This window comes from Ascaphus truei, unplaced genomic scaffold (genome assembly GCF_040206685.1).
Source record: "Ascaphus truei isolate aAscTru1 unplaced genomic scaffold, aAscTru1.hap1 HAP1_SCAFFOLD_708, whole genome shotgun sequence".
Lineage (NCBI taxonomy): Eukaryota > Metazoa > Chordata > Amphibia > Anura > Ascaphidae > Ascaphus > Ascaphus truei.
In genome coordinates, this window is record NW_027457042.1 from 495 (window position 1) to 18,562 (window position 18,068).

General features: G+C 46.6%; 2 protein-coding genes across 2 annotated transcripts; one reads left to right on the plus strand and one right to left on the minus strand.

The window, feature by feature from the left end:
* Positions 1–8,945: 8,945 nt before the first annotated feature.
* On the minus strand, positions 8,946–9,495 carry LOC142486020 (histone H2B 1.1-like). Its single transcript, XM_075584681.1, has one exon. The coding sequence runs from the start codon at positions 9,444–9,446 to the stop codon at positions 9,066–9,068; it is 381 nt and encodes a 126-aa protein (XP_075440796.1). The 5' UTR covers positions 9,447–9,495; the 3' UTR covers positions 8,946–9,065.
* Positions 9,496–9,746: 251 nt separating this feature from the next.
* On the plus strand, positions 9,747–10,511 carry LOC142486015 (histone H2A type 1-like). Its single transcript, XM_075584677.1, has one exon. The coding sequence runs from the start codon at positions 9,773–9,775 to the stop codon at positions 10,166–10,168; it is 396 nt and encodes a 131-aa protein (XP_075440792.1). The 5' UTR covers positions 9,747–9,772; the 3' UTR covers positions 10,169–10,511.
* The last annotated feature ends 7,557 nt before the right edge of the window (positions 10,512–18,068 follow it).

Sequence of the window (18,068 nt, forward strand, 5' to 3'; positions counted from 1 at the left end):
TGCCAGAGATATAGTCAGTGGTTGCGCGCAACGTGGAGTTAGAGCATCGTGGAGAGACGAGGAGACGGAGACACTTGCGCTGGGAGGTTGTACCCCCCCCAGGCGCAGTCAAGGTGCCCCGGCCCCAGTTAGCCTTGAGTCACCGTAGAGACAAGCGGAGCTAGGGACACCCTTAGTAAGGGATTTACCCCCCCTAAAACTACTGCTGTGTTCGGGACTATCTTGTCGGGGAGAAGCGCCCCATATTCGCAGCGTGGAATCCCCAGACTCTTTTTGAAGAACCGTAGCAGTTCCGAGCACCGGAGTGCTCTGGCAGGAATTTCATCAAGTGCACCAACTCTACCCTTTCAATCACCTAAGACCTAGTGGCTGCGCAGTCACCCATACACATACACACGCGGCCGTTGGAAGCAAGATAACTGATTAACGTATTTGGACACGGGTGGGAACACCCCGGTGGTGGGGATTGGGGGAAAGTTATTGTTGGCGTCCGCCGAGGCGCAAGTTATTGTTGGCGTCCGCCGAGGCGCATAATTGTGGACGTCCTCCGTGGTGTGTTAAATGTTGTGTACCAGCGGATTGGAATGTCATGGCATGCAATGTATCGTAAGGTTGATTTATCAGTAAACAAGATTGGTTTTATAACATGGTCGTGTGAGAGAAATTCTTGTATAGAGGTCCTGCGAAGACTCCCCCTATTGGCGGGATCTGTCACAGGTGGAGGCGCTGCACCGAATATATATATATATATATATATATATATATATATATATATATATATATATATATATATATATATATACACCCCGGGCTCTCCGTGGCAGAGGCTCAGGCCCCTGTGAGTCAGCAGGTAAGCACAGCACAGAGTAACAGCTTGCCAAGCGATAGGAAGCAGTGTTACACCTGGAAAACATCTGGATACAAAGCAGAATAACAGACACCTGGCCATTCAGAATGGCAACATCTGGAAAAACTACTTCAAGGACCTTTACCAAGAAATCCCAGAAGAAAACCTGACACAAGAACAAAAACAAATCTTCACCAAACAAACATCACTGGAGAACACTATAAAAAGATAACCAAAACCCTCTGGACATTACCAATCACAATCCAGGAAATAAAAGAAAAAAATAAAACTAATAAAAACCAAGAAAGCCAGCGGACCAGATGGCATTCTACAAGAGATGCTGAAGTATAGCAATCCATCTATACAAGAAGCAATACTGAAAATGTTCAACCTGGTCCTCACTACTGGCTACTTCCCTGAACTATGGAACGAAGGACTGATAACCCCTATGCACAAGAAAGGAGACAGGCTGGACCCATCCAATTACAGAGGAATCTGTGTCAGCAGCACCCTGGGGAAACTGTTCAACAGCATCTTGAACAGCAGAATCCTCACCTTCCTGACAGAGCAGTGTACTGAGTAAGAGCCAGACAGGCTTCCTGCCAAATCACCGCACCACGGATCACATCTATACCCTACACAGCCTGATTAATAAGCACGTCCACAACACCAACAAGGGCAAAATCTTTGCTTGATTTGTGGACTTCAAAAAAGCCTTTGACTCCATCTGGCAGCCAGGCCTATTGCTGAAAATACTAGACAGCGGAATAGGGGGGGAGAACATACGACACAATCAAAAGTATGTACTCTGAAAACAAAGGCTGCGTGAAAGTTAATAACTAAAGGACAGACTTCTTCCATCAAGGCCGTGGAGTTAGACAGGGCTGCAGTCTGAGTCCCACACTTTTTAACATTTACATCAATGAGCTTACAGCAGCCCTAGTATCCTCATCAGCACCTGGGCTCAACTTGGCTGGAACTGAGATTAAGTCTCTTCTATACACAGACGACCTGCTCCTGCTGTCTCCAACAGAACAAGGCCTCCAACAGAAACTGGCAATACTAGAAAAATTCAGCCAGGCCTGGGCACTCTGTGAACCTAGAAAAAAACAGAATAATGGTATTCCAGAAAAAATATAAAAAACATCCAACCATATCGCAATTCACACTGGACGACAATGCACTGGAACAGACAGCGAGTTACACATACCTAGGTCTAACAATCAGCTCATCAGGGAAATTCAGCCTGCCCATAAATACACTGAAGGAGAAGGCCCGCAGAGCATTCTACACAATAGGGAAACAGATGTACCACCTCAAACCACCAATACGAATCTGGATGAAAATATTCAACAGCATCATCACACCCATCCTTCTGTATGGCAGCGAGGGGTGCGGCCCTGTAACATACCCAGACTCCACAAAATGGGATACCAGCCCAACAGAAATACTGCATCTGGAATTCTGCAAAACACCTTCTCCAAGTACACAGGAGTACATCAAACAATGCATGCCGGGCTGAGCTGGGCCGCTTTCCTCTACTGCTCACTGGACAGAAGAGAGCACTGACATGCTGGGCCCACCTAAACACCAGCCATCCACAGTCTTACTGCTACAGAGCAATGAGAAGCCAGGACCTCCTCACTAAACTCTGTGCCATCAAATAACTTGTCCTCTCACTCCAAGGACAAAACCCCACACAGATCAACAACCTGCCGAAAAAATAAATCAACTCAATCGCCAACGAAATGAAGAAGCGGTATGTGACTAGGTGGGACAATGAAATCCAGCGCTCAAAGAAGCTGGAAACCTACCACAGCCTACAGAGAGAATACACTCTGGCACCCTACCTACTGAAGGTAAAAGACCCAAAGCAGAGACAGACCCTGGGCCAGTACAGAATAAGTGCCCACAGCCTAGAAATAGAAACAGGCAGACACAGACAGAACTGGAAGCCGCGGGAGATGAGACTGTGCCAAAGATGTGAGCTAGGAGAGGTAGAAGATGAAATACACGTCCTGTTGCGTTGCACACAATACTCTGAAATGAGGAGTGCCCACCTAGAGAAACTCACTGCACTTATCCAGAACTTTAATAATATAGAGGAGAACCAAAAAATAGCGATCCTCCTGGGAGAAGATGAAACCACAGCAGAACTGGCTGCACACTATGTCAGCACCTGCCACAGGCTGAGAGACATCCACTAACCCCCACATCCCTGTGTGAAACTGTTACCCATATACCGTGCAACCATTATACCCTACCCCCTAGTATTCATGTAATCATTGTCCCCCACCCCCTATTATTCACGCGAGGGCAAGACAGAGGGCGAGACTTCAACTTACACACACACACACACACTCTCTCCCACACACACACACTCACTCCCCCACTTACACACACACTCCCCCACTTACACACACACACACACACTCCCCCACTTACACACACACACACACACACACACACACACACACACACACACACACACACCACTCTGGTATGCTGCATCTCCCTCCTCACACACAACCACACTCTCTCTCTGCCACTTACACACACACAGACACCAAACCCCTCCCCTACGCGAGAGCGAGTGTCCGCCCTCTCAAATTCCTCCCTCTCCCTCTTATCAGCGGTGCCGACAGGAGATGAAATACAGCAGTGACCGGGGGGATGCTCTTATGTCTGAAGCCGGCTCACTGGAGTGGTATGCTGCATCTCCCTCTCCCCCCCCCTCTCTTACCTGCCATGAGAGTGAGGAAATCCAGCCTGGGGGGCTCCCACCGTCCGCCTCGCCCGCGATACACACGGAAGCAGAAGCAACACGAGCAGCACTTCCTCCAGCCACACAGCGCCGCTCCACAGACACATCCAGCTAAAGCCACAATCTCCAGGCCTCTCTGCGCCTCTGGTCCCGGCAGTTGCTAGGAGATCCTTAGTGGGGGAGGGCGTGCCTGTATGCGCCTGCGTTGGTGTGTGGTGTAGCGTCACTGCAGTGCCTCCAAGGGATGTCTTCGGCTGGGCTATCCTTACGGCGTCCCGCGTTGCTAGGTGACCCGCTTGATCGTGTCCCGGCATCCTGAAATGAGCCACAGCACAGCAACGGCACTCTACAGGGGGTTAAATGCACTCCTCCGGGCGATCGGGGGTTGCATTTGTCGAACACTGGCCATAATCATGTGTGTGCATGGTCCTTCTCAGCTTCAAACACTCTCCGGATTGGACAGCTGATTAAAGAGACAATGCTGAATGGCCTAGCCGCCCCCTCTCCATGGTTTTGTATGAGAACTAAACCTATATAAGCCCAGAAAGACTTCCAGAGATTCAGAGAAACTCTGCGTCCGGTGGAACCGTTTGTTGACTGTTTTGAAGCAACATGCTCCAGCTGCTGGAGGTCCTCACCCAAACCTTTCTGAGTTCCAGAGGCCTCACAGTCTGCAAGAACTTATCCACAGGATAAGCAAGCTTAAGCGACATCATGAACTCTAGTAAGAGTTTATGTTCTATGTTTTCCCCTTTTAATTTCTATTGGGCTAGGCCTGTACTATTACCTTGTCCCCCTAGTATCCCTAGAAATGGTGTGATCTGCATCCGGGTCATGACAATGCATATGCAGAAAACACGTCCCCATCAAGCTCTTGAAATATCCACAACTGGGTGTCGTCTCTCAGACAGAGGTAAATAAGGTTTATGTGCAATGCAGCAAGTAAAGTGTGGCATAGATTTCCATATCCCAGTGGTCAGCCAACTATGTTACAGATGCACATCATACACAGATACAGTTGTATTGAGGCATACTCACAGACACCATGCAATGCCGATTTGGCAACCAATTGTTTCCTGTCTGCCGAGAGCTGCTGACCCCTATTTGTAGTAGCACTGGTAATGCTTGTTGACTTCCACAATGGAGGTTGAGTATTGCCGGTAGACCGTGTAATCTTCAGCAGCACACCTTCAATTATAAATGCCATTTATAATGAATGTGTTATATTACATACAAGCTTCATTACCCTGTCAGAGAGACGACAATACGTCCAAGGGGTATGGACATTCCAAGAGCTTGATCACAACTGTTATAATGCAGACAAATACTTTTTGAACTCAGAACAGCTCAAGATACTTCAACAAGTGGGGCATATTACATGACATCGAAAGTCCCCTATGGCCTATTATGGAGACTGAACCAAAACAACATTGTAATTGTGCATTAGGTGAGACTTATATTTGTTTGTTGAAGGGCATTCAGGGAGACATACTTCCAATTATACCACTATCCTGCTTATTATTGTAGTTTCTATGCACCTCCTATAGTTTTTTTTTAGATTTCTGAGGCATGAAGAAGTGTGGTAACTTTGCAACATAATCCTACATTTCCTATAAGGATATGTAATGATAGCTCAAACTTTTCATAACTGTGCATTGTACCATAATTTACCACATCATTGTTTTAGCATAGCACAATTATCGCCAGTGTATATTCCTCTCCCCTGTGCCTTATTCTGTCTGGTGTAATTGCTAATTTCCTATTATAAGACAATGATTAAAAGATGGGCCAATGGGGATCATATTAATAAAGGTTAACCCATTGTCCCTACCTATCTTAAGGGATCCTCAGGGGGTTAACCCAGTATCCCAGAGAATAATGTGATTGGGTTTATGTACCTCCCTGATTAGAATGAGTATGTTTTGCTGCTGCCCATGTGTGCAGGGCTGGTAATCACTCAGCGAGCCTGCACACACAGAGATAGGGTCCTGCTATCAGGAATGTGGGTGGGGAAGTGCCCCAGCCATTGTTAGGAGTGGGGAGGAGCGCTGACTCAGGTCTGGGGAACAATGTCTCACCGAGTGGCGCTATTGTTCAGTCCAGATTCTGAGGCGCCTATCTCTGAGGGATATATTGGGTTGTCTTGGGGAACCGTTGCTGGGTATAAGCCCCGTAGGTACAATTTCTACTTGTCAGTTTGAATTTCCCACACCTCTTCAAACCCACCTCTGTGGGGTGTCTTAGGGGCACAGTCACCTCCTGTGTCCCGGATTGGCTAATCAGACGAGCCTCTGCTCGGTGATTAGTCAGCACCCCGTCTTCCATGCTTTGCTATTAAGACAGGTAACCTATGTAAAGACAGAAAGTTACTCCCTGCACTTCAATCAATGGGTAGCAATAAATGGGGAAATAAATATACATAGTGAAAACTAAATCTATAAGACAAAGGAGACTTTTGGTTACATCCTTTTATCAAATAATGCCAAGCTTGGTAACCAACGTCAAGGTAAGTCTCAAAAGCAGGTCCCTATGCTAAATGCATATACATGTTCTGTGAAATATACCCTGTAAAGAGCTGCCAATTTCTCATTACTATGCCATCCGAGGTTTGTGCCGGAGATAAACCAAAGTGAGGCGTATAAGTGGAGGCGAGCAGGCGATTTGAACTTGCTATAGTGCAAATATCATCCCTGGATTACTGCGCTACCCACAGCGGACGGAGCGTGGAAGCCTCCCGGGTCAGACTTGGAAGCGGCGCCTGGCACCTAGTTGAGAAAGGATTCCCTGTTTGGGTGAGTTTGTGCCTAAACTGTGGGTAGCGCCGTCTGTCGACCTTGTTCAAAATGTGTGTGTGTGTGTGTGTGTGTGTTCCCGATGTTAAGTGTCCTTGTCTCCTGTGACTGATATCACAACCTGCAAATAATATTCACCTCCCCAGGACCAGCTGTGAGATGAGGGCCGGATCTTTTCCTGGGAGTGCGTCTGTTTCTCTCCTGGGCTTTGCATGCACAGTAGACCGTTGGCATCTCGTTTCTCAAGGTTACGATTCCTAGACAATGGAAAATTAAATAGAAACGTGTTATTGGGAGTTTTTAAAACCCACTATTTTGGGGTGGGGAGGGGGAGATATTTTGCACACCCACAGGTTCCTAGTTTATGGTTGTGCTACTCCCCAATGTTGCTGTGATTAAGGATAAACAGCTGCTATAAAAATAAGAGTTTTCTAAGAGGTTTCAAATACGATGTTATGTCAATGTTTCTCCATAAGAGGAAACATTGAGGAATTCAAAATAAAATGTAATATATAAATAAAAATAAATATAAATAAAAAGGCAAAACCTACATCTCAGATAACAGATTTGTATAATGAGTCCATTCACTTCTCCATCTCACCATTATGTGTCTGTAGTGACGATGATGGGATAAGCTGCCTAACCAGGATCACCTTACAGTGGGGGATTTGTGGAGACTAATTAGCAGAGAAATCATTATCCTCCTGACAATGATGGATGACATTAAACTATAAGGTCACATAGAAAGCTATCACAGAGCCCTTACCCCACCTCCTCCCACCCCCTCCGCACAGCGCTAGGTACATGGCCGCCGCTGCTTCTCCTCTTGCTCCTCCGTCTTATTACATGAACCACATTCACCCACCGTGCAGCCTCCGAACTAAAGCCCGGTGCGCGGGGGATCACGGGAGATGTAGTTCCGGGGAAGTGAAGCTGGGAGTCAGGGACATGCATAGTAATGTATTGCAATGGAGACCTTACTGCGTATGCCCATTATCAAGAGTCTCGGTCACCATAGAGATGATAGATGATGCACTCGGCGGCCATGATTACTTTGGGCAGATCCCATTGAGTGTAATGATAACTAAGGGCAGAGGAATGAGGCAACCAAACTGTGCAAAAAAATGTGACTGGAATAACATGGGATCTTTGAATGAATATTACGGAGCTTGGATTTAGAATAGAGACAGTAATTGAATAGATGTAAAAATGTCACAAGTGATGTTGGGATAGTGAAGGAACAGCCCAAGTGTTTCTTATTAATGCGAGTGATACATTTGTGTTTTGCTGCCTTTCTCCCTCTATAGATGTTATGGGGAATGTGGCATCTCTGGCAGTCTCAGCACCTGTACATGTGTTTTGCTCAGTTATCATTTTGCAAATTCAGGATTTTACTCAATGTTTTTCATTACATTATGGGCTATTCAAGGGATTAAACCTAAATGTATCAAGAATTATGCAGCAATGTCAGAGTCCTATTGATTTGGACTTAATTCACACCAATTCTATTAAGGGAAGCCACACAACGTGCAGTGTGTCACAGAACTATCTGGGGGTGAAACCTGATTCAGATCACGTGAGAAATCCAGGTCTCCGGGATACACGTTAGTACCAAAGCAATACCGCCACCGTGTGGTCTGTGTGTGAATGGCAGATATTAAATCCTTTGGCCCTTTTTACCTTCTCTGTATATTTGTGTTGCTTTTTTTTTTGTGTGGTTTTAGGATTAAAAAAAACAGGACGTGATAAATATTTGCGATTTAGAGTTCTGACAAGTTATCACAAAACCACATCAACTGCTACTGAAATCTGAGGAAACACATGTTGCTCAGCCTTGTTTTTATACTAAAAAGGTGCAATCCCTGATAACAGATTGAACAAGGTGACAATAGAAGCCTTTAATGTAACACCTCCCAGCCTATTTAATGCAGATTTGACCGATTTCTAAATTAATGTCCAACCCAACAGGACAATGAGAAATATCACTTGTTATATTTATGTAAATGGAATAAAAAATGTGCGACAAACTATAAAAGGCCAATTTTGATAATGCAAATGCATGTGCTCGTATCTAACGCATGTGGCAAACACGGATTGCATGGTTTGTTACTAATCCCAAACTGCACTAGGATTTTCCCCCGATCAGATGCGTTATATACCATGCGGGTGTGAGGGCATCATTTCATGCACACTTATTCTGACACGTGCACATATAATCTGTATTTTAGTGAGGCTCAAAAAAAGTAAATGAGGGAAAATAATCGCAGGTTATTAACCCCAAATCCTACTTCCCGAGCACGAACCACATTACTAACACAGCAGCGCCACCCTGTGGGATGTGTGTGACCTGCAGATTATCTGAAGGGGATTCTCGGCGATTGTCACTTTGTCTGCGGTTCTCCCGCCTCTTACTAACAAAACAACACAAGTGCAGCAAACACGTGGCTGGGTAGGAAGCCAGAAAGAGCTAAAAATACATCACATAAGATACTTTATAATATATAATAGCTACAAAAGCAAATAACTGAGAAAGTGCAATGTATAATAGAACACTTCCCTTTTATCCCGAGCACAGATGACATATGAGCATATCTCTTATAGTGATAAAGTGGGTGGCTCTTAGAAGAGCCTTTGTGTTTGTGGGTCAGTGATGAGATCGGGGTTACTTGGCACTGGTGTACTTGGTGACCGCCTTGGTGCCCTCGGACACGGCGTGCTTGGCCAGCTCTCCCGGCAGCAGCAGGCGCACAGCGGTCTGGATCTCCCGGGAAGTGATGGTCGAGCGCTTGTTGTAATGAGCCAGACGGGACGATTCCCCTGCGATGCGCTCGAAGATATCATTCACAAAGGAGTTCATGATGCCCATGGCCTTGGAGGAGATGCCGGTGTCAGGGTGAACCTGCTTCAGCACTTTGTACACGTAGATCGCGTAACTTTCCTTCCTGCTCTTCCTACGCTTCTTCCCATCCTTCTTCTGGGTCTTGGTCACGGCTTTCTTAGAGCCCTTCTTGGCCGCTGGCGCAGACTTGGCTGGTTCAGGCATGTCGGGCGATGCTTCTTCTCCAAACAGCAGAGAAACAATGTCACCTAAACCCCCAGCAGCTCTATTTATAGGAGTCCTATGCAAACTAGCAGCCCCAGCATTCTGTTCGTCTATTGGCTGACTTTATCATGTGACCGTTTATGACATCATCAGTTTTCTTTCAAATTAGATGATTGGTGGTTACAGGATTATGGAACTGATTGGCTGTTTTCAAAACTGACCAATCACAGAGGAGTTCAGCTGCTGTCTGAGTGTATAAATAAGGGCACAGGGGGCGGGGTTTGTCACTTCTCCTGTTACCTGAGCTGCTGTCTGAGTGATACACGATGTCTGGAAGAGGCAAACAAGGCGGGAAAACTCGCGCTAAGGCCAAGACTCGCTCATCTCGGGCTGGGCTGCAGTTCCCAGTCGGCCGTGTGCACAGGCTGCTTCGGAAGGGAAATTATGCTCAGCGTGTGGGGGCCGGAGCCCCGGTCTATTTGGCCGCAGTGCTGGAGTATCTGACCGCTGAGATCCTGGAGTTGGCCGGTAACGCCGCCCGGGACAATAAGAAGTCCCGCATCATCCCCCGGCACCTGCAGCTCGCTGTGCGGAACGACGAGGAGCTGAACAGGCTGCTCGGAGGGGTCACCATCGCTCAGGGGGGTGTCCTGCCCAACATCCAGGCCGTGCTACTGCCCAAGAAAACCGAGAGCCACAAGCCGGCCAAGAGCAGCAAGTGAGCTTCACCCCCGAGACCAGGAGCAGAGATCCCCACATACCCAACACAAAGGCTCTTTTCAGAGCCACCCACAGCATCAAAAAAGCGTTATAGTATTTCACATTTCCTGCAGGACATGTTTTTATTATATTTCTATCTCCATTCTAAGTCACTTTAATTGTTTATGATAATAGTTCTCTTCATTTGTAAAGTAATGTATAATTAAGTCCATGTATGTGGAGGTGTCAGTTCTGTCATTAGAAACAGTACTGCGTTTGATACGACACTGCAGAAAGCAAATCAATATTTAATACCATAAAGGCACCTACTGTATATATAACTTGGGGGTGAACTTTAATTACCGACATAATGATTTTAAGGAAAAAATCCCATAAAATTGATGAACTGATTAAAGTGCATTTAGTTTGCTGGAACCATAACTATAAAGCTAAACAAAAAAAAACTGTTTCTAGTTCATCCCTAAATAAATTAAAACAAAGTAGTGTAGCATGGCTAATACACTATAAAGTAGTGTTTGTTTCTGTTTGTGATTATACAAAAGGCGCAACGTATTGGTATTAGGAGTCTATTCTTGAAACAATTTACCACACGGTGGCGCTGTTGGATTAGAAATCGGTATCTTCATTACTTGCTTGTAAAGGCTAAAACCTGTTTTTATATCGGACACAAATTCGCAAGCCATGAAGGTTTATTATACTGAAAATGTATATAATGTATCATTAAAGACAAGTGAGTAACATTGATGCAAGAACAATTTAAAAAAATAATTTTATTCAACCAACGTTGTTTACAGATTGCCCTCGAACATGCAAAATCAAGTCATAATATAATTAATGTTGACATGTTAGAAAATAAAATAGCATAATGGTATAGAAAAATTCAATAACCAAAAGGCAGAACACATAATTACAGCATCTGGTCTTCGAAATAAACAGCACAAGTTTTTTGGAGGTACAATTTATCAAATTAATTCCTTTATGAGCAAGAACAATAATCAGAATTTTTTTTTGTACCACTAATATACTCTGTGCTATAAACTAAAAATTACAGAACCTGTCCCTTGTGTCATTTTTTTTTCTTTTTTTTTTTAAATCTGAGGAACAGCAATGTCAAGTACGGTCCATCTGTGAGCATGTGGCCCATATACTCTGTCACGGACTGCACACAAGTGAGCATGTGATATGCAACCAGGGTTAATACACACGGCTACTCTAGCCAACTCACCTTTCTCCTGCACAAGGTACTTTCAATATGTTTATATTAACCCATTACTCAATTGCAATCCCATCTATGTGCGTACATCACTGGATAATTTAGGCAAAATATGTAATTATTTACCAGAGTCTCAGGTCCCTGTTCATTATAGAAAAAAAAAATGTGCACTTAACACACAATCAGTTGTAGCTAAATGTAGCAGCAATGAAAATACTCTCTACAAAGCGTGCACCAGTTTATTCTGAGCCCCAACACATTACGTATTAAATGTTTTAATACCCCCGTCCATGGTCAGTCCGGAGTCCCAGGGCTCTGTTCCCTGTATGGGAGCTGGCGGCACTCACAAGCCAATCGGATCTGGACTCAATGACCGGTTGGGCAGCGTGCTGCCACATGCCGTCTAAGCTCTGATCTGACAGCAAGGTATTGCGGAACTGCCGACTGTGCTCTGGCTCATTGGCCCTAGTCATACTGGCAGGGATAGGGTTGTCAGTTTGGTCAGGTTACACCCAGCTTACTTTACTGGTCTCCTCCAGGACATCCAAGGGATGAACTCCAATGTCCGGGGAGTGATGGTTTCATTCTTGGGACCCTGAACAAACATAGTGTCAGAGGTGGCAAGGTCTCAAGTCTGACAGCAGGTCACAGCCACAATGGGAAATAAATTTGGCAAAGAGCCAAGGATAGCGTTGCACCACGAGCAGGAACAGATGAAGAGGGTGTGGTAAAAACATAGTTATTGGCAACCAGAGAAACACACTAACATGTTTCGCTCCCACAATAGGGCACACTCGACGGACACACTCTACCCCTATTAGTGGCACATAAAATTGCCCTAATCAGTTCCCAACAACATGTTGGTGTTATGGCCTGGGAGGTCTCTGCCATTACGGATGCTCTGGGCCATGCCCTAATCGATGAAAACACGGGCCACCTGCAGGGACTTAGGGGCACCATCGGACAGGTGGCAGATGCTCTGGCCCAAACATATCAGGTTTGACAAGAGTTATGACCGTGCCAGGGTCCAACTGGCTGGCCACCATCATAGTGCTGATGGTATAAGGGCACAAATATTTCAACCGCACAATGATCTGCTCTAGCCCAATGGTGGCTCCTCTTTGTGTTGCAGCACAGGCAGCAATCTCGGCAGCCTCGGAGACTGGGACCTGGGTTGCCTGGGTGATATGGTTGGTCACCTGCTATTGCTCGAGCATGGGAATGTGACTTACCCTGGCGTTTATATGAGGAGCTGGGTTGTGGTTCCCATCGCAGGTGGATCGGTTCAAAGTGCAGTGGGGCAATCCACCCTCGGGTGGCACGCCCTGTTGAAACCAAAGCATTGCCACTTATGGGTAAACTTGGTGGTCGGGTTCTGGAACTAGGGGGCACTGGGCAGCTCCACAAAGATGCATCGGACCTTGGGGTTTATGTGTGCCGAGGAGGTTGGTGGCCAGGAACTGGAACACTCGGTTGGGGTTGTTGCCAGAATAGGAGTCGAGCCGCCATGAACTCATCCGTAATCTTTGCAGTTTGCTGAGCCATTGATGGTTTGCCATCCATAATGCATTCACTCACCTCCGGGAAACGTTTGAGTACAAATTGCTCCTTCACGATTAGGTTAAGGAATACATTGAAGGTACTCACTGAACACACAGTTACTCACCTCTTTGCATGATGGGCTGACCGGGCCACAGAGTCAGTGTGCAAATCCTTGGACCCCTTGTGCATGGCATGAAACTGGGTCCAGTAAGTCTCGGGCGTGATCTCATACTGAGGCCAGAGCAGTGCTTTTACCACCTGGTAGTCACCAGCATCCTCCCAAACCATTGCTTGATAGGCTTCCATATCTTTCCCACGCAGCTTGGGGAAGAAGCCTGTCACGGGAGACCAGATTTTTTAACACACTTCGCCAACTGGGGTCTGAGGGAGAAGAATCTAGCCTCAACTAGGTGCAGGGGACTGCTTCAGTAGATTTGCCCTGTACAGCTCCTTCTCAGTGCTATTGTCCCAATAGCACTATTTAAAATCCCGCCAGTTGCCTGTCCGATCAGCTTCAAAACGTGTCTGGTACTCTGATCGGCTTCTCCCCTTACATAGCTCTCGGGCTCCTATACTTTTCATGGAGCAGGGGCAACCAGCCAATCGGAGGACGTTGTCTTGTCCGGCTGTACAAATCAGAGGAGGGGGCCGGCTTAGTCACTCTTGACCGCCCCTCGAGTAGGGAGGGTCTAGCGAGTGGGAAATTTGAAATAGCCAATGGAAATTGTGCCTATGGGACTCAGACCCGGCAACGGTTGAACTAGCCAGCCCCATACATCCCGCTGGGTAGGCACCTCAGCCTCTCAGGTGAAAAAAGTATTTGCACCAACGAGAACCATTTCCCCGGACCTGATTACCATCCCTTCCCTGCTCACCATTGTCCTCATACTCACACCGACCCCACCTTCTGTCACAAAGCAGCTTTTCTCCGAAATGCTAGCAAAACAAAAGGCAGTGCTGGCTGCCTTACTAAATGTATGGGGAACATACTGTACTACTACAGGGCACAAAAGTGCCTTTTTTTTACCGATACAATCCCTGTTCCCAATTCCTACTGTTTTCCCCCTTCTAGAGATTACACAGTGATTAGCTCTTTTCTGGAAGAGGTTACACAAAATACATTATACACAGGCCAAACGAGCCTCACCGAGGTTGCTATTACACAAAGTTTTGGGGTATCCAGCCGGGCTTCATCTTTATTATGTGAGGTAGGCTTCCCCATACCATCAAATATCCCCCTTTAAGATGAAGGCTCTGGGAAAGCTACCCCATCAGGTGTCTCTCCAAGGCTGAAGACCCTGGAAGTCCGTTTATCGGGGCTGGGATAATCATGCTGGGAATGACTATTGGCGTTGCTGTGCTCATTGCACTTTTTTGTGTTGAATGGTAAAATTAAACTCCTGGAGGTCACACCAACTTCCCATTTTCACCTTACACCCGCTGCAACAAGCTAAGGGGGTTGCGATCAGTGATCACAGTGAAAGGCTTCCCGTAAACATGACCTATAAGTTCTTGAGAACCCACACATTGTTGAGACCCTCTTTCTCGATTGTGGCATAGGTGAACTCCCAAGGCAACAGCTTGCAGCTTAGGTAGGTGAACGTATCCTCGCTGCAATCCTCACCTACCTGGCTTAGCACAGCACTGATGCCATAAGTTGAAGCATTGGTTTGCACCAAAAATCGCTTGATGTTATCGAGGACAACCAGGATCAGAGCACTGGCTCGAGCATCTTTGAAAGCCTAAGGGGAAGGGCAGTGGGAACAGCGCTAATGCAATGAAAATAAAAAATTAGTGACAATTAGACAACTAATAAATATACATACACCCCTAAATATTGAGGTGAAGGCAGCCAGGAAAAATAGGTGACACAAACCAGAAAACACAGTAAAAACAGATAAACCGGCGCCTAAAGGAAATAAAAATCTGACCAAATATAGTCCGATTCAAAAGGCTGGGATGAGTTCCATGGAAGTGTCCTCAATGTAATCTCAGACAAACAGACATGTAAGACGACAACATGAACGAGAAAAAAAGAAAAAAAAAAAGATCATAGTGCAACTAAATACAAACAACAAATCACTGATATAGTATGCAAAATAAGACAGCAGTTTAATACAATGATTAAAAAGTAAATATAAAACAACAAACGTGCTAGTTGGGCAGAAACCACTAATGAAGTGATGGCATCCAGTGGGGCTAAAATTGAGACCCTACTTACAGCAATGCTGATATGTATACACAAAAAACAAAACTGTGCGCTACTACCTAACTACCTATAAAGTTTAAATGTATAAATATATACAGTGCAGTGACTATACCATCAATTTAGTGATAAAAAATTTATAAAAAATTAAACCACAACTCCCACAGTGAGATAATTATACATTAAATAATAAGTGCCACATAACCGTGTTGGGGATAATGGCGTCTGCAGCTGTAAACGCAGGGGTGGCTCAGCATTTTTTCGCAGGGGTGGCTCAGCTCAACCTGGCTGCATGAAGGGAAATCCCCTTGGGAGTGAAAAGACTGACGTCCTGCCCCAGAATCAACTGAGCTGCAGCAGCAGAGGGAAGCAAGCACCTGAATCTACAGCTAACAGCTGCCGAGTGGTAAACAGTGTGATACACACTACATGCCTTTTACCAACTTTTTTCATGTACGCAGATATATTACCCCCTTTTTAATTCTATAATATATTGTTGAATTTGCTTCACTATTTGGCGTTGTGCGCTGTTTTCTTTTGTTTCCTGATATGTATACGCCTGTAGCTCAATCACACTTAACACTCCGAGGCCTGGAGGGAGGATGATACAGCTGGACCGCCTAGAGACTCTGCACCGCTGGGAAGCACAACTCCTGTGGCTCCACGCCACCAGCCGCCACAACTGTCCTCAAACGCGGGTCAGCTCTTGGGTAGAAAGCCGCCCAAACTCAGTGCCGCCGAAGGACTCACTGGGACAGTCACGCAGACCAGAGGTCTCGCGATAGTCAATGACGTCACCGCTGTGAGCCGGAACAGGGGAGGGACGCACGCAAGTGCTAAGGGCTCAGACAGCCAAGGCCACGGAGGGAGGTGGAAGGGCTAACAGGGAAGGAAGCCAAAATGTCTCTGCCAGAGAATAATCCACCCTACGCGTCCTTTGCACCAAGAATCGCTTGATGTTATCGAGGACCACCAGGATCAGAGCACTGGCTAGAGCATCTTTGAAAGCCTGTAACGCTGCCCACACTCAGGAGACCAGGCAACTAGCACCAACAGCATCTTCTTTGTTAAATCAGTCATGGCTTGAGCCAGGGCACTATACTGGGGCAAAAACACTCTATAGTAGCAGGTGGTACTTATAAAAGTGATTACCTGCTTTATAGTGTGGGGGACTGGCCAGTCCACTATTGACACAACTTTCGTGGGCTCAGGCTTGAGATGTCCCCGGCCTACCCGGTAGCTGCGGTACAATAACCCCACCATGCCGACTTGGCACTTGGATGGCTTTAGTGTCAGGCCAGCCTCCCTGATCCTATCTAGGACTGCTGCTACATTAACCAGATGAGTGTCCCAGTCATTAATACAAATGGTTAAGTCGTCCAGATAAGCCCTAACATAGCCCTTAATCCCTTCCAGCAACCGGTTGACAAGGCGCTAGAACATGGCCGGCATTTTCTTCATCGCAAATGACATGACCAAAAATTCTTACAAGCCAAGGATGTTGAAAGCCGACCTTTCCTACGCCTGCTGGGTCAATGGAATCTGTACAGATTCATGGTGGCCAGATACCTGGCCCCGATGAGCTCATCTAAGAGCTCATCCATGTGGGACAAAGGATAGGCATTTGCCACGGTCTGAGTATTAAGCTGACGTTATTTTACACAGAACCAAGTGGTCCCACCCTCCTTGGCACCACGAATACCGGGGAAGCCCAAGGACACTGAGCACGAGAAATTACCCCTAATGCCATCATCTCCTCAACCTCCCCCTTAATGCTCCACTTAACCTCCGCAGAGATCCATTACACTTCTTGAGGAGTGGCCAATGATCCCCGGTGTTGACCGGGTGATCGGTTAGATGGGTAATGCCCTGATTATCTGTAAACATTACCTGGTACTGCTCTAGCATCTCTCGCACCAGCTTGGGAACCGCGAGTTGGGGACCCATCTCCACCTGCTCCACTAAGCCTCCCTGCCGGGTTTCTCCCAGGAGATCAGGCAGAGCCTGGCTTGCCGGATCACCCAGAAGCGGGCTACAAATAGCAAACACCTCCGACCCGCTCTTGTGATACTCCTTTAGCATATTGATATGGTATGTTATGTGCCTACCTGCCTCTGGATCCTGGTTTACCACATAATTACACTCATGCACCCGCCGGTGAACCGTGTACGGGCCCGCCCAGGCGGCAAGTAGCTTGTTCTGCCAAGTGGGCTTCAGAACAAGCACCTGCTGCCCTGGGATTAATTCCCTACTACGGAAACTCCTATCATACCAGCGCTATTGCCTGATCTGAGCTGCCTCAAGTTTAGCCTGTGCCAACCCCATGTGTTCCTCTATCTGGTCCCTGAGCCCCACCACGTAATGTAGCACCAAAGCATAAGTATCTCCCCCTCCCAGCCCTTATGAAACAGATTGAGTGGTCCACGAACATGGCACCCATAGAGGAGTTTGAAGGGGGAACGGATGGTAAACTCCTTTGGCACCTCTAGATACGCGAATAGCAGGTGATGTAAGTGAGCTTGTCAGTCTCACCCTTTCAGCTTCCACAAATGCTTGCAACATTGACATTAAGGTCCCATTGAACCGCTCACATAATCCATTCGTTTGGGGATGGTAGGGGGTTGTACAGAGAGATTTGATCGCACATTGCCAAGAGACATTGGAGCAGTTCGGACATGCACTGTGCCCCCGGATCAGCCAGGATCTCACTTGGGAAACCTACCCTAGTGAATATCTCAATCAAAGACTCTGCCAATTGACGTGCTTCAATCAAGGACAGAGCAACTGGGATCATGTGCGGATCCACTATATTTACAGCTAGACGCTGGAAGGACTCACCGATCACCGATCACCGGTAGCGGTCTCAGGGGAGCCTTTGTGTGGTCACTCGACTTGCCCACTAGGTGGCAGGGATTACAGTTATGGCAGAACACCAATACCT

Bases quoted from the DNA above. Each gene is read 5' to 3' on its own strand.
- LOC142486020 (XM_075584681.1), bottom strand. From the start codon at position 9,446: ATGCCTGAACCAGCCAAGTCTGCGCCAGCGGCCAAGAAGGGCTCTAAG.
- LOC142486015 (XM_075584677.1), top strand. From the start codon at position 9,773: ATGTCTGGAAGAGGCAAACAAGGCGGGAAAACTCGCGCTAAGGCCAAG.